The 14,845-nt window shown below is 40.6% G+C and overlaps 1 protein-coding gene across 1 annotated transcript in view; it reads left to right on the plus strand.

The window, feature by feature from the left end:
• The window catches only part of LOC128641740 (uncharacterized), a 383,379-nt gene that overhangs the window by 66,677 nt on the left and 301,857 nt on the right, over window positions 1–14,845 (plus strand). The window contains exon 9 of the mRNA XM_053694265.1: window positions 7,091–7,194. Coding sequence (XP_053550240.1) covers window positions 7,091–7,194 — 104 coding nt within the window. The remainder of the gene's footprint in view (window positions 1–7,090; window positions 7,195–14,845) is intronic.

The raw sequence follows: 14,845 nt of genomic DNA on the forward strand, positions 1-14,845 counted from the left end.
TATGGAGGAATATGTGAACACGCATGCTATATTCTAAGTTCGGCTTTTTGTGCTCGTTGGGTTCCTGCACAGTTTACTTTCAACTCATAATACAAGCGGAACCCGATGCGTGCAAAAAGCTTACTTCTAGCACAGTTAACGCTCGAGCAGAAGAGTTGAATAACGCTCTACTTGTGTAATCTGTCCCTCAGTGTTTAAATGTCCCTTTAATTAAAACACTGACCTAAAGCATACACTCTTCATTATGAAAATTTGCCTTTTGTTAGTATCTGTTTAACAAAAATAAATAAAGGATAACCGAGCAGGGTCAACAGTTCACCAGAACCAAGGAGCTGGACATGTCAAGTGCCTCTTATTTGTGGTCAACTTGTGAGCATCTTGCGAAGAATCAAGACTTTGTAATTTCTTGCTGAGTACTGTTTCCATTTAATTAAGTCCCGCTGGCCAGCGCTAGGAAGCTGACAAGTATAATGTGAAGCTTTGGCAGAACATGATACCCAGCCTTGGTTGTTTTTGGAAGAGTTGCAGGAAACAGTTAGTTCTCTTTATAAAAAAAAAACTTGCAATGTATTTCTGTTTACTAAGAAGTAATATCTCTGTAAGAGACCACCACATGCAGAGATGGACGTATTTACAGTGCTAAGAATTGTCTGCTGGTTGGTAACAATTTCATTTGCATTACAGTTTAAGCTGATAAAATCACAAAATTCCAATTTAAAACACAATAAACAGTCTGAGATTGTAATATAAAATGTTTAGCATGGGTTGTAGAAAAACAAACACACTTTTCAATAAACTTTCATAAATTATTTTGCCCCTTTTCCTATACGTAAGTTTAAAAAAAGGACCGCTATCAGGGGGTGAAAGGGGTCCCTGGAGTCAGCTAACAGACTTGCTGGGAGTCTGGGACAATTTTTTTTTGGGGGGACCCATTTTTTCAGTTTGTGGCAGAGAGTACTACTGAAGACCACAGGGCAGCGGGCCCCAGAGCAACGCTAACAAAGGTTCAATGCAGCCTTCATAGTCAGGGGCCTTGAGCACTTTTTTGTTTTAAATTGCAACAGTGCACTATTATAGAATGCAGGGTGTGTGTATGTGTCTGTGTTCGCATCTGTGTGTGTGTTAGTGTTTGTCTATTTTAGTGTGTGTGATAGTGTATCTCTGTGTTAGTATATGTGTGTGTGTAAGTGTTTGTCTGTGTTAGTGTGTGTTAGTGTTTGTTGTGTTAGTGTGTGCGTTTGTTAGTGTTTGTCTGTGTTAGTGTGTGTTTGTGTGTGTTCATATTTGTCTGTGTGTATGTGTATGTGTTTGGCTGTGTTAGTGTGTGTGTGTTAGTGTTTGTGTTAGTATCTGTGTGTTTGTTAGTGTTTGTCTGTGATATTGTGTGTATTTGTGTTAGTGTGTGTGTTAGTGTTTGTCTGTGTTAGTGTGTGTGTTTGTGTTAGTGTGTGTTTGTGTGTGTTCGTGTTTGTCTTTGTGTGTGTACGTGTTTGGCTGTGTTAGTGTTTGTGTTAGTATCTGTGTGTTTGTTAGTGTTTGTCTGTGTTATTGTGTGTGTCTGTGTTAGTGTATGTGTTCGTGTTTGTCTGTCATAGTGTTTGTCTGTGTTAGTGTGTGTTTGTGTGTGTTTGTGTTTGGCTGTGTTAGTGTATGTGTGTGTTAGTGTTTGTGTTAGTATCTGTGTGTGTGTTAGTGTTTGTGTGTGTGCATGTTTGGCTGTGTTAGTGTGTGTGTGTTTGTGTTAGTATCTGTATGTTTGTTAGTGTTTGTCAGTGATATTGTGTGTGTCTGTGTTAGTGTGTGTGTTCGTGTTTGTCTGTGTTAGTGTGTGTTTATGTGTGTTCATGTTTGGCTTTGTTAGTGTGTGTGTGTTAGTGTTTGTCTTAGTATCTGTGTGTGAGTTAGTGTTTGTCTGTGTTAGTGTTTGTGTTAGTGTGTGTTTATGTTTGTCTTTGTGTGTGTACGTGTTTGGCTGTGTTAGTGTTTGTGTTATTGTGTGTGTCTGTGTTAGTGTGTGTGTTCGTGTTTGTCTGTGTTTGTGCATGTTCGTGTTTGGCTGTGTTAGTGTGTGTGTGTTAGTGTTTGTGTTAGTATCTGTGTGTGTGTTGGTGTTTGTCTGTGTTAGTGTGTGTTTGTCTGTGTTAGTGTGGGTCTGATTGTGTGCTAATTTCTCTGGGTGTCTGTCTGTATCTCTTAGTGTGTGTCTGTTTTAGAGTCTCTGTGTGTCTCCATGTGTATTTACCTGATTGTGTGCCACACATTTTAGTCAGTCACTTGACCAAAAATATTGCACAGGGAAGGGGGCCGGATCAATGGTTTAGTAAGGGGCCCCAAACTTTCTAGTGGTGGCCCTGGTCTGCAAATTAAATGTTTTCCAATTCTGTCAACTTTTTGCGCCTGTGGCAGCCGTCAAAAGCCAAGCACTTAGTATATGTCCCTAATTGGCTTCAGTAGAATTGATCAGATACGAACTGCAATTTCCTAACAAAATAACTCATACAGCTTTGCCTTTTCCAGTAACCAGTTGGGATTTTCTCCTCGGAATAAAGCAAGTGATGGGTGAACTTTAGCTATGGAAAAACAGTTGCAGCAAACACAGTGTTAATATATTCTAGATATTTTCAAACTCAGTATGTTAGTTTATTGCAAGACTACAGAAAAATATTTTAAATGTTCTTTCATGATTCAGATAAAGGGGCATATTTATCAAGCTCCTTATGGAGACCCCTTGTTTCGCTCGCCAGAAACAGACGTTATGAAGCAGCAGTCTAAAGACCGCTGCTCCATAACCTGTCCGTCTGCTTTGAGGCGTAGGACAGAAATCAACATAAATCAACCCGATCGAATACAATCTGGTTGATTGACACCCCCTGCTAGCGGCCGTATCTGCAGGGGGCGGTATTGCACCAGCATTTCACAAGAACTGCTGGTGCAATGATAAATACGCTGTCGGCATTTATTGATGGGCAGCGATGTGCAGCGGTCATGATACTCTACTTTGTATCATGTTTGCTAGCACATTGATAAATATTCCCCTTGGGGTCTGATGATCAAAACCTCGCCAGCATGGAGAGAAATCACAGAAAATGTTTGAGACTTTGGGGTCAATATATCAAGCTCCGTATGGAGCTTGATGCCCCGTGTTGACCACTGCTCCATAACTTCTCCGCCTGCTCTGAGGTGGCAGACAGAAATCATCCCGATCGATTGACACCCCCCAGCAGTTCACTAGAACTGTAACGTAAGAGCCCCTCCTTCACATAAAGAACACTACATAGCAACATAAACATGACTCAAGATAACATTTGTGTTTCTAAATTGTTTTGAGGGGTCTTGTACTGATAACACTTCTAAGATCATCTCGTCTGAGCTTTAGATCATCGGCTCCTATGTCTAACATGGTGTCGTTTTATTGAGCAACCGATTATTGTTAGGTTTGTTTTTCAAAACACGCTCCATTCAAGTCTATAGGGGGAATGTGTTAGTGCGGTTATGATGATATCCGAAGTCATGAAGTTGGTGCGCATCAAGTTTTGCTTGCGGTAAAATGTTTTACGTTCAACTTGTAATACGCGTGCAAATCAGTGCACTTTACAAGTTTACTTCTAGTGGTTTTTGCGTGCGAGCAAAAGTGCTAAATAACACACCACTTGCAATCTGGCCCTTGATAATTTACTGATGGCTAGCAGTGATATACTAAGTCTAATCCAGTCATACCAGTTATGGGTAGACTTGATGGCCCTTTTTGGTTCTTATCTACCGTCAAATTCTATGTTTCTATACCATTTATTAAGTGCAGCCAATTTGAACCTTCCCTGGGTAAAGGACTCCTTTTAACCACTAAGATTATTAGATGCTTTTGCCTAAACTTTAACTTGGCTGTACTGAACATTTCTGGTTGGATTATACAACACGCTGATATTTCTGCTCCAGAGATGGTCTGTTTGGCCCTTTAATAGAGTTTGCTGCCAATCTGATAAGGACTATATGCATAGCCAAAAATGACACATACTGCTGATCGTCAGTGAGGACTCCAGGTGTTAATGTTTTTATCTGGGTGCTTTATCGTGTGCCAATGACACATGAAATGGGCAACACTTGGAATGTTTTTCAGTAACTGTACACTTACCTGTGTCTCTATAGCACCATTCAAATTCAGTAAAATAAAATAACAGTTAAATATTAACAGCAAGCGATAGAAGACTTATTATTTTTTTACTTAAATCATCATAATTTATAATGTGTGTATATATACTGTATATATATATAACACTAAACTATCTTAGGTTTTTTTTAACGGATTGTTTGGAAGCATTTTATGTAAATAAAGAAATAACAGAACAACATTTTTAAAAGGTCATGAAACCCTAAAATGTTCTTTCATGGTTCAGATAAAAAATACAATTTTAAAAATATTCCCAATTGACTTCTACAGGCCCATTTATCAAGCTCCGTATGGAGCTTGAAGGGCCGTGTTTCTGGCGAGTCTTCAGACTCGCCAGAAACACAACTTATGAAGCAGCGGTCTAAAGACCGCTGCTCCATAACCCTGTCCGCCTGCTCTGAACAGGCGGACAGGAATCGCCAGACATCAACCCGATCGAATACGATCGGGTTGATTGACAGCTCCCTGCTGGCGGCCGATTGGCCGCGAGTCAGCAGGGGGCGGCGTTGCACCAGCAGCTCTTGTGAGCTGCTGGTGCAATGTTAAATGCGGAGAGCGTATTGCTCTCCGCATTTAGCGAGGTCTTGCGGACCTGATCCGCAGTGTCGGATCAGGTCCGCAAGACCTTTGATAAATGGGCCTGCTATTATCAAATTTGCTTTGTTCTATTGCTATTCTTTTTGAAGAGATATCTAGATAGGTAGAGTGCACATTATGTTCCAAATATATTGCAAATATGTCTAGTTTTTGGTTGTTATGAAATTCTTATATTCCCTGTTTTTGAAGCAGAGATCAAAATGATTTATCTATTAATATCCAATAAGTTAGAAAAAAGGATCGCTGCATTCAGGTTTTAAGACACTTAGGGCTAAATTACGAGTGGTACTTTGTGCTCCCTCTCGCACTTTAACTTTGCTATGCTTTTTTCGCTTCGGGTAGCACGCATATTACAAGTTGAAAGTAATTTTCTTTTTGCATGAGCACTAACCCGACTCATGCAAAAAGCCAAACTTTGAATATCACAGCCATGTTACCGTATTCCCTCATAGACTTCAATGGAGTGCGAAAAGCACCCTTACTTGCACGCAAACCCTATTGTGTTTAACCAAGTGTACTAACTCAACATGAAAAATTAATATTTCACATTCCAATGTTCCGCACATTTATTCTTAAATACATATTTCTATATATGTATATGATGTTTTTTTAAATATATATCTATACCTATAGATGATTATGTGTAGGTATATATACAGATATGTATAGAAATATATACATTTTATTAAATATGAATATTGCATAAATATGATTTTACATGGTTTCAGCTACTTGACTGCACGGGGCTCCAATGCACTTATATATGTCTATGTATGTGTACATATGTATTTATCTTTTTATATGTGTATATATGTATTTATCTTTTTATATGTGTACATATGTATTTATCTTTTTATATGTGAATATATGTATTTATCTTTTTATATGTGTATATATGTATTTATCTTTTTATATGTGTACATATGTATTTATCTTTTTATATGTGTATATATGTCTGTAAATACATAAACACACATATAAATGCATCTGTACACACACACACACACATATATATATATATATATATATCTTTATGTTAAAGCCCTTTGCAGGCTTTTTTTCCCTAACACCTGAGACCACATATCATTGAGCCCTTATAACCTTGTTATACAATTTTTTTTAAATACATTTTTTTATATACTATAATTAAGAGTGTAACTATACTTTTAAATATAATTTTAATGTGTTTTGTGCTAGTTTTTAGTCAAGAGTAACAGTTAAAGGGACATAATACTCATATGCTAAATCACTTGGAACTGATGCAGTATAACTGTAAAAAGCTGACAGGAAAATATCACCTGAGCATCTCTATGTAAAAAAGGAAGATATTTTACCTCACAATCTCCTCAGCTCAGCAGAGTAAGTTCTGTGTAAAAAGTTATACTCACCTGCTCCCAGCTGCAGGTAAAAAAAAAAAAATTAAGAAATGAACAGCAGCCAATCAGCATCAGCAGTGCTGAGGTCATGAACTCTTTTACTGTGATCTCATGAGATTTCACTTAACTCTCATGAGATTTCATAGTAAACTCCCTTAAACTGAATAGGGAAATAACATGCGTGTGCACGAAGCTCAATCCCTTGCCTGTCCTGGGACAGTCATACTGATTTGCTGCTTAAAGTCCTTTGCAATGGGGTTTGAATACTTAGGACATTCTGAGGTAAAATATCTTTCTTTTTTACATAGAGTTGTTCAGGTGATATTTTCTAGTCAGCTTTTTACAGCTATGCTGAATGAGCTACGATAAACCCCTTTTTGCTTGCACACAAAAGTTAGCGCACCACTCGGAATCTAGCCCTTAATGAGCATTAGTAAAATATTCTAAGGTGCTAGTAGTTATTGAATTATAGCATTATTACTTGCACAGAACTATTTGATTGGCTACCATATCTCTAGACTGGCATAACACTACTGGTCCATAGCTGAACATGGTTTTGAGCCAATGGTTTTGTGCGGTGTAATTATGGGAGTTAAACACATGGCTCTCTGCAAGCAATAATGCATTCAAACACTTTATTATTCAATGCTTATGTTCCTTTAAGTATTTTTTTTTTCATATTTCAGTTAAAGGTTCAAAATATTGGTGGCCAGAGGCCCTTCTAGGCATTTTGCTTTGTCAGTGTTAACAATGGTGGCCAGTGCAGTAAATTACAGGGAAGGTAATTGGTATAGCTGGGGGCAGTTTTTGGGTGGATTTAGAAACAAGACTCTTTGGATATTCTGGGACGGTGGTACCTTGTGTAATAAGTATCATTTATCTGTCCCCCTAGGACCAGTCTAATAACACTAGTCATGTTTAGTCACTAATATGTATTTATTTTCTCTCCTAGACTGCAGACCTGTTCATGACTCTTGTGTTTGAACTTCGCCAGCTTTCTGCTGAAGCGCTGTCCGATCTTTGGTTAAGATCCTCTTTTAAATGCCGTGACAACTGGTAAGGAATACTTCAGGTTTCAGTCAAACTAACTTTATTGACACATCTGCTGCAACACTTGTATTAATTAATTTATGGTTGTTAACACCTTGGCTGCCACCATGGGTATATTCTACATAATATGTTAATGTACTCGGGAGCTCAAAGTGTCAAATAGTAACTATGATGTCTATCCATATACACATCTCTGGCTTTCATGTGACAGCCATCAGCCAATCACAGACTCCTATACATATACATAGTGAACTCTTAAAAATATATTTACCGGTCATGTGTGTTTGAAAATAAATAAATACATACAGCCCTATGCCCGAAGCTGTTTTTTCCACATCTGACATAATATATAAACCACCAATCACCAGCTGCTTTCTGCTCAGGAATTGCAGTGTTTGTGGTTCCCAAGAGGAACTACCTGTGTTTAACTCCTTTGCAGGTGTGAAACACATAAGAGTCGATCACAATCCTTTAGAATTTTTTTTTTTTAAATGATTTATCTGAAAAAATCCCCATAGACCTAATGTGGAATTTTGTAGAAAAATCATTAGATAAACTTGTTTTGAAAGGATAGAGATTGATCCCATAGTAAGCTAGAATCACATATAAACTCTAATGACTTAGGTCATGTAATTATTGCATTAGTATGTCCCTTTAAATTAGACCATTTATTTTACACAACAGTCCTTAACCAATAAAAAACATATGAATAAACAATACATTTATATGCAAATCTACTACTTTATTTTTGTGCCATTTATCTGCAAATCCCTAACTATACCAAGAGGAGATTGTGTCAGTATTTTTCTTCATGCAAAATAAATATTGCTTATTATGAATTTTCATTATATATATATATATATATATATATATATATATATATATATATATATATATATATATATATATATATATATATATATATATATATAGTATCTCACAAAAGTGAGTACACCCCTCACATTTCTGTAAATATTTTATCATATCTTTTTATGTGACAACACTGAAGAAATTACACTTTGCTACAATGTAAAGTAGTGAGTGTACAGCCTGTATAACAGTGTAAATTTGTTTTCCCCCTCAAAATAACTCAACCCACAACCATTAATGTCTAAACCATTGGCAACAAAAATGAGTACACCCCTAAGTGGAAATGTCCAAATTGGGCACAATTTCTCCCTCCCCGGTGTCATGTGACTCGTTAGTGTTACAAGGTCTCAGGTGTAAATGGGGAGCAGGTGTGTTAAATTTGGTGTTATCGCTCTCACACTCTCTCATACTGGTCACTGGAAGTTCAATATGGCACCTCATGGCAAATAATTCTCTGAGGATCTGAAAAAAAGAATTGTTGCTCTACATAAAGATGGCCTAAGCTATAAGAAGATTGCCAAGACCCTGAAACTGAGCTGCAGCACGGTGGGCAAGACCATACAGCGGTTTCACAGGACAGGTTCCACTCTGAACAGGCCTCGCCATGGTCGACCAAAGAAGTTGAGTGCATGTGCTCAGCGTCATATCCAGAGGTTGTCTTTGGGAAATAGAGGTATGAGTGCTGCCAGCATTGCTGCAGAGGTGGGTCAGCCTGTCAGTGTGCAAACCATACGCCACACACTGCATCAAATTGGTCTGCATGGCTTTCGTCCCAGAAGGAAGCCTCTTCTAAAGATGATGCACAAGAAAGCCTGCAAACAGTTTGCTGAAGACAAGCAGACTAAGGACATGGATTACCATGTCCTGTGGGCCAATGAGACCAAGATAAACTTATTTGGTTCAGATGGTATCAAGCTTGTGTAGCGGCAACCAGGTGAGGAGTACAAAGACAAGTGTGTCTTGCCTACAGTCAAGCATGGTGGTGGGAGTGTCATGGTCTGGGCCTGCATGAGTGCTGCCGGCACTGGGGAGCTACAGTTCATTCACTGAGGGAACCATGAATGCCAACATGTACTGTGACATACTGAAGCAGAGCATGATCCCCTCCCTTCGGAGACTGGGCCACAGGACAGTATTCCAACATGATAACAACCCCAACCACACCTCCAAGACGACCACTGCCTTGCTAAAGAGGCTGAGGATAAAGTCCATGGACTGGCCAAGCATACCTAAACCCTATTGAGCATCTGTGGGGCATCCTTAAATGGAAGGTGGGGGAGCGCATGGTCTCTAACATCCACCAGCTCTGTGATGTCGTCATGGAGAAGGGGAAGAGGACTCCAGTGGCAACCTGTGAAACTCTGGTGAACTCCATGCCCAAGAGGGTTAAGGCAGTGCTGGAAAATAATGGTGGCCACACAAAATATTGACACTTTGGGCCCAATTTGGACATTTCCACTTAGGGGTGTACTCACTTTTGTTGCCAACATTAATGACTGTATGTTGAGTTATTTTGAGGGGTCAGCAAATTTACACTGTTATACAGGCTGTACATTCACTACTTTACATTGTAGCAAAGTGTAATTTCTTCAGTGTTATCACATGAAAAGATATAATACATTTTTTACTAAAATGTGAGGGGTGTACTTACTTTTGTGAGATACTGTATGTATATATATTTATATTTATAATAATACTAGTCAGCTTCTGCTCTCTCTGTCAAGACAGTTAATTTCCCTTTTACTGTATAATTATCTGAGACAACAAAACTGATGCTATTAATCATTTCTAGCTACAAATAATAACATATTTATGTTTAAATGGCATTTTGTTTTTTGTAGACACACCCAAATCCTTCCGTATTTGCCTTGATTTGTGGCTTCTCTGCCACCATTGCCAGAAGTGTACTCTATAGCTTTGTGTGACTTCTCCATTACCAGCAATGTGCTCTATAGCTTTGTGTGACTTCTCCGTCACCATTACCAGCAATGTGCTCTGTAGCTTTGTGTGACTTCTCCGTCACCATTACCAGCAATGTGCTCTGTAGCTTTGTGTGGCTTCTCCGTCACCATTACCAGCAATGTGCTCTGTAGCTTTGTGTGACTTCTCTGTCACCATTACCAGCAATGTGCTCTGTAGCTTTGTGTGACTTCTCCGTCACCATTACCAGCAATGTGCTCTATAGCTTTGTGTGACTTCTCTGTCACCATTACCAGCAATGTGCTCTGTAGCTTTGTGTGACTTCTCCGTCACCATTACCAGCAATGTGCTCTATAGCTTTGTGTGACTTCTCCGTCACCATTACCAGCAATGTGCTCTGTAGCTTTGTGTGACTTCTCCATCACCATTACCAGCAATGTGCTCTGTAGCTTTGTGTGACTTCTCTGGCACCATTACCAGCAATGTGCTCTATAGCTTTGTGTGACTTCTCCATCACCATTACCAGCAATGTGCTCTGTAGCTTTGTGTGACTTCTCTGTCACCATTACCAGCAATGTGCTCTGTAGCTTTGTGTGACTTCTCCATCACCATTATCAGCAATGTACTCTATAGCTTTGTGTGACTTCTCTGTCACCATTACCAGCAATGTGCTCTGTAGCTTTGTGTGACTTCTCTATCACCATTACCAGCAATGTGCTCTGTAGCTTTGTGTGACTTCTCTGTCACCATTATCAGCAATGTACTCTGTAGCTATGTGTGACTTCTCCGCCACCATTACCAGCAATGTACTCTGTAGCTTTGTGTGGCTTCTCCGTCACCATTATCAGCAATGTGCTCTGTAGCTTTGTGTGACTTCTCTGTCACCATTACCAGCAATGTGCTCTGTAGCTTTGTGTTACTTCTCTGTCACCATTACCAGCAATGTGCTCTGTAGCTTTGTGTGACTTCTCTGTCACCATTACCAGCAATGTGCTCTGTAGCTTTGTGTTACTTCTCTGTCACCATTACCAGCAATGTGCTCTGTAGCTTTGTGTGACTTCTCTGTCACCATTACCAGCAATGTGCTCTATAGCTTTGTGTGACTTCTCCGTCACCATTACCAGCAATGTGCTCTGTAGCTTTGTGTGACTTCTCTGTCACCATTACCAGCAATGTGCTCTGTAGCTATGTGTGACTTCTCCGTCACCATTACCAGCAATGTGCTCTGTAGCTTTGTGTGACTTCTCCGTCACCATTACCAGCAATGTGCTCTGTAGCTTTGTGTGACTTCTCCGTCACCATTACCAGCAATGTGCTCTGTAGCTTTGTGTGACTTCTCCATCACCATTACCAGCAATGTGCTCTGTAGCTATGTGTGACTTCTCCGTCACCATTACCAGCAATGTGCTCTGTAGCTATGTGTGACTTCTCTGGCACCATTACCAGCAATGTGCTCTGTAGCTTTGTGTGACTTCTCCATCACCATTACCAGCAATGTGCTCTGTAGCTATGTGTGACTTCTCTGTCACCATTACCAGCAATGTGCTCTGTAGCTTTGTGTGACTTCTCTGTCACCATTACCAGCAATGTGCTCTGTAGCTTTGTGTGACTTCTCTGTCACCATTACCAGCAATGTGCTCTGTAGCTTTGTGTGACTTCTCCGTCACCATTACCAGCAATGTGCTCTGTAGCTATGTGTGACTTCTCCGTCACCATTACCAGCAATGTGCTCTGTAGCTTTGTGTGACTTCTCAGTCACCATTACCAGCAATGTGCTCTGTAGCTTTGTGTGGCTTCTCCGTCACCATTATCAGCAATGTGCTCTGTAGCTTTGTGTGACTTCTCTGTCACCATTACCAGCAATGTGCTCTGTAGCTATGTGTGACTTCTCCATCACCATTACCAGCAATGTGCTCTGTAGCTTTGTGTGACTTCTCCGTCACCATTACCAGCAATGTACTCTATAGCTTTGTGTGACTTCTCCGTCACCATTACCAGCAATGTGCTCTGTAGCTTTGTGTGACTTCTCTGTCACCATTACCAGCAATGTGCTCTGTAGCTTTGTGTGACTTCTCTGTCACCATTACCAGCAATGTGCTCTGTAGCTTTGTGTGACTTCTCTGTCACCATTACCAGCAATGTGCTCTGTAGCTTTGTGTGACTTCTCTGTCACCATTACCAGCAATGTGCTCTGTAGCTTTGTGTGACTTCTCCGTCACCATTACCAGCAATGTGCTCTGTAGCTATGTGTGACTTCTCCGTCACCATTACCAGCAATGTGCTCTATAGCTATGTGTGACTTCTCTGTCACCATTACCCGCAATGTGCTCTGTAGCTATGTGTGACTTCTCTGTCACCATTACCAGCAATGTGCTCTGTAGCTTTGTGTGACTTCTCTGTCACCATTATCAGCAATGTGCTCTATAGCTATGTGTGACTTCTCTGTCACCATTACCCGCAATGTGCTCTATAGCTTTGTGTGACTTCTCCGTCACCATTACCAGCAATGTGCTCTGTAGCTTTGTGTGACTTCTCTGTCACCATTACCAGCAATGTGCTCTGTAGCTTTGTGTGACTTCTCTGCCACCATTACCAGCAATGTGCTCTGTAGCTTTGTGTGACTTCTCTGCCACCATTACCAGCAATGTGCTCTGTAGCTTTGTGTGACTTCTCCGTCACCATTACCAGCAATGTGCTCTGTAGCTTTGTGTGACTTCTCCGTCACCATTACCAGCAATGTGCTCTGTAGCTTTGTGTGACTTCTCCGTCACCATTACCAGCAATGTGCTCTGTAGCTTTGTGTGACTTCTCCATCACCATTACCAGCAATGTGCTCTGTAGCTTTGTGTGACTTCTCCATCACCATTACCAGCAGTGTGCTCTGTAGCTTTGTGTGACTTCTCCGTCACCATTACCAGCAATGTGCTCTATAGCTATGTGTGACTTCTCCGTCACCATTACCAGCAATGTGCTCTGTAGCTATGTGTGACTTCTCCGTCACCATTACCAGCAATGTGCTCTGTAGCTATGTGTGACTTCTCCGTCACCATTACCAGCAATGTGCTCTGTAGCTATGTGTGACTTCTCCGTCACCATTACCAGCAATGTGCTCTGTAGCTTTGTGTGACTTCTCCGTCACCATTACCAGCAATGTGCTCTGTAGCTTTGTGTGACTTCTCCGTCACCATTACCAGCAATGTGCTCTGTAGCTATGTGTGACTTCTCTGCCACCATTACCAGCAATGTGCTCTGTAGCTTTGTGTGACTTCTCCGTCACCATTACCAGCAATGTGCTCTGTAGCTATGTGTGACTTCTCCGTCACCATTACCAGCAATGTGCTCTATAGCTATGTGTGACTTCTCTGTCACCATTACCCACAATGTGCTCTGTAGCTTTGTGTGACTTCTCCGTCACCATTACCAGCAATGTGCTCTGTAGCTATGTGTGACTTCTCCGTCACCATTACCAGCAATGTGCTCTGTAGCTTTGTGTGACTTCTCCGTCACCATTACCAGCAATGTGCTCTGTAGCTTTGTGTGACTTCTCTGCCACCATTACCAGCAATGTGCTCTGTAGCTTTGTGTGACTTCTCCGTCACCATTACCAGCAATGTGCTCTGTAGCTTTGTGTGACTTCTCCATCACCATTACCAGCAATGTGCTCTGTAGCTTTGTGTGACTTCTCCATCACCATTACCAGCAATGTGCTCTGCAGCTTTGTGTGACTTCTCCGTCACCATTACCAGCAATGTGCTCTGTAGCTATGTGTGACTTCTCCGTCACCATTATCAGCAATGTGCTCTGTAGCTTTGTGTGACTTCTCCATCACCATTACCAGCAATGTGCTCTGTAGCTATGTGTGACTTCTCTGTCACCATTACCCGCAATGTGCTCTGTAGCTTTGTGTGACTTCTCCATCACCATTACCAGCAATGTCCTCTGTAGCTATGTGTGACTTCTCTGTCACCATTACCAGCAATGTGCTCTGTAGCTTTGTGTGACTTCTCTGTCACCATTACCAGCAATGTGCTCTGTAGCTTTGTGTGACTTCTCCGTCACCATTACCAGCAATGTGCTCTATAGCTTTGTGTAACTTCTCCGTCACCATTACCAGCAATGTGCTCTATAGCTTTGTGTAACTTCTCCGTCACCATTACCAGCAATGTGCTCTATAGCTTTGTGTAACTTCTCCGTCACCATTACCAGCAATGTGCTCTGTAGCTTTGTGTAACTTCTCCGTCACCATTACCAGCAATGTGCTCTGTATCTTTGTGTAACTTCTCCGTCACCATTACCAGCAATGTGCTCTATAGCTTTGTGTAACTTCTCCGTCACCATTACCAGCAATGTGCTCTATAGCTTTGTGTAACTTCTCCGTCACCATTACCAGCAATGTGCTCTGTAGCTTTGTGTGACTTCTCCGCCACCATTACCAGCAATGTGCTCTGTAGCTTTGTGTGACTTCTCCACCACCATTACCAGCAATGTGCTCTGTAGCTTTGTGTGACTTCTCCGCCACCATTACCAGCAATGTGCTCTGTAGCTAACATTGTGTGGCTTCTAATTTAATAAATAAAATTAAATCATTGGGGAATGCTGAAATGTTGGACTCTGATGCAATGTATATGTTTTTTATTAGATCCCTGATAATTAGTACATGCAAATATGATTATGCCTAATGTTTTAATTACTCTTATTTAGTCCCCAGGTAGACAATGGGTATTTTATGTGCCTTTATGCAGCACCATTTGATGCCAATTAGAAAATAAATATAATGTAAAGGGCCCTCTGGTAGCACAGTTGAGATTGTTGTGGTTTACATAGATACAACATACTCAGATAGCCTGTAACCACTATATCAAGTTAA

Source organism: Bombina bombina, chromosome 11 (assembly GCF_027579735.1).
Source record: "Bombina bombina isolate aBomBom1 chromosome 11, aBomBom1.pri, whole genome shotgun sequence".
Classification (NCBI taxonomy): domain Eukaryota; kingdom Metazoa; phylum Chordata; class Amphibia; order Anura; family Bombinatoridae; genus Bombina; species Bombina bombina.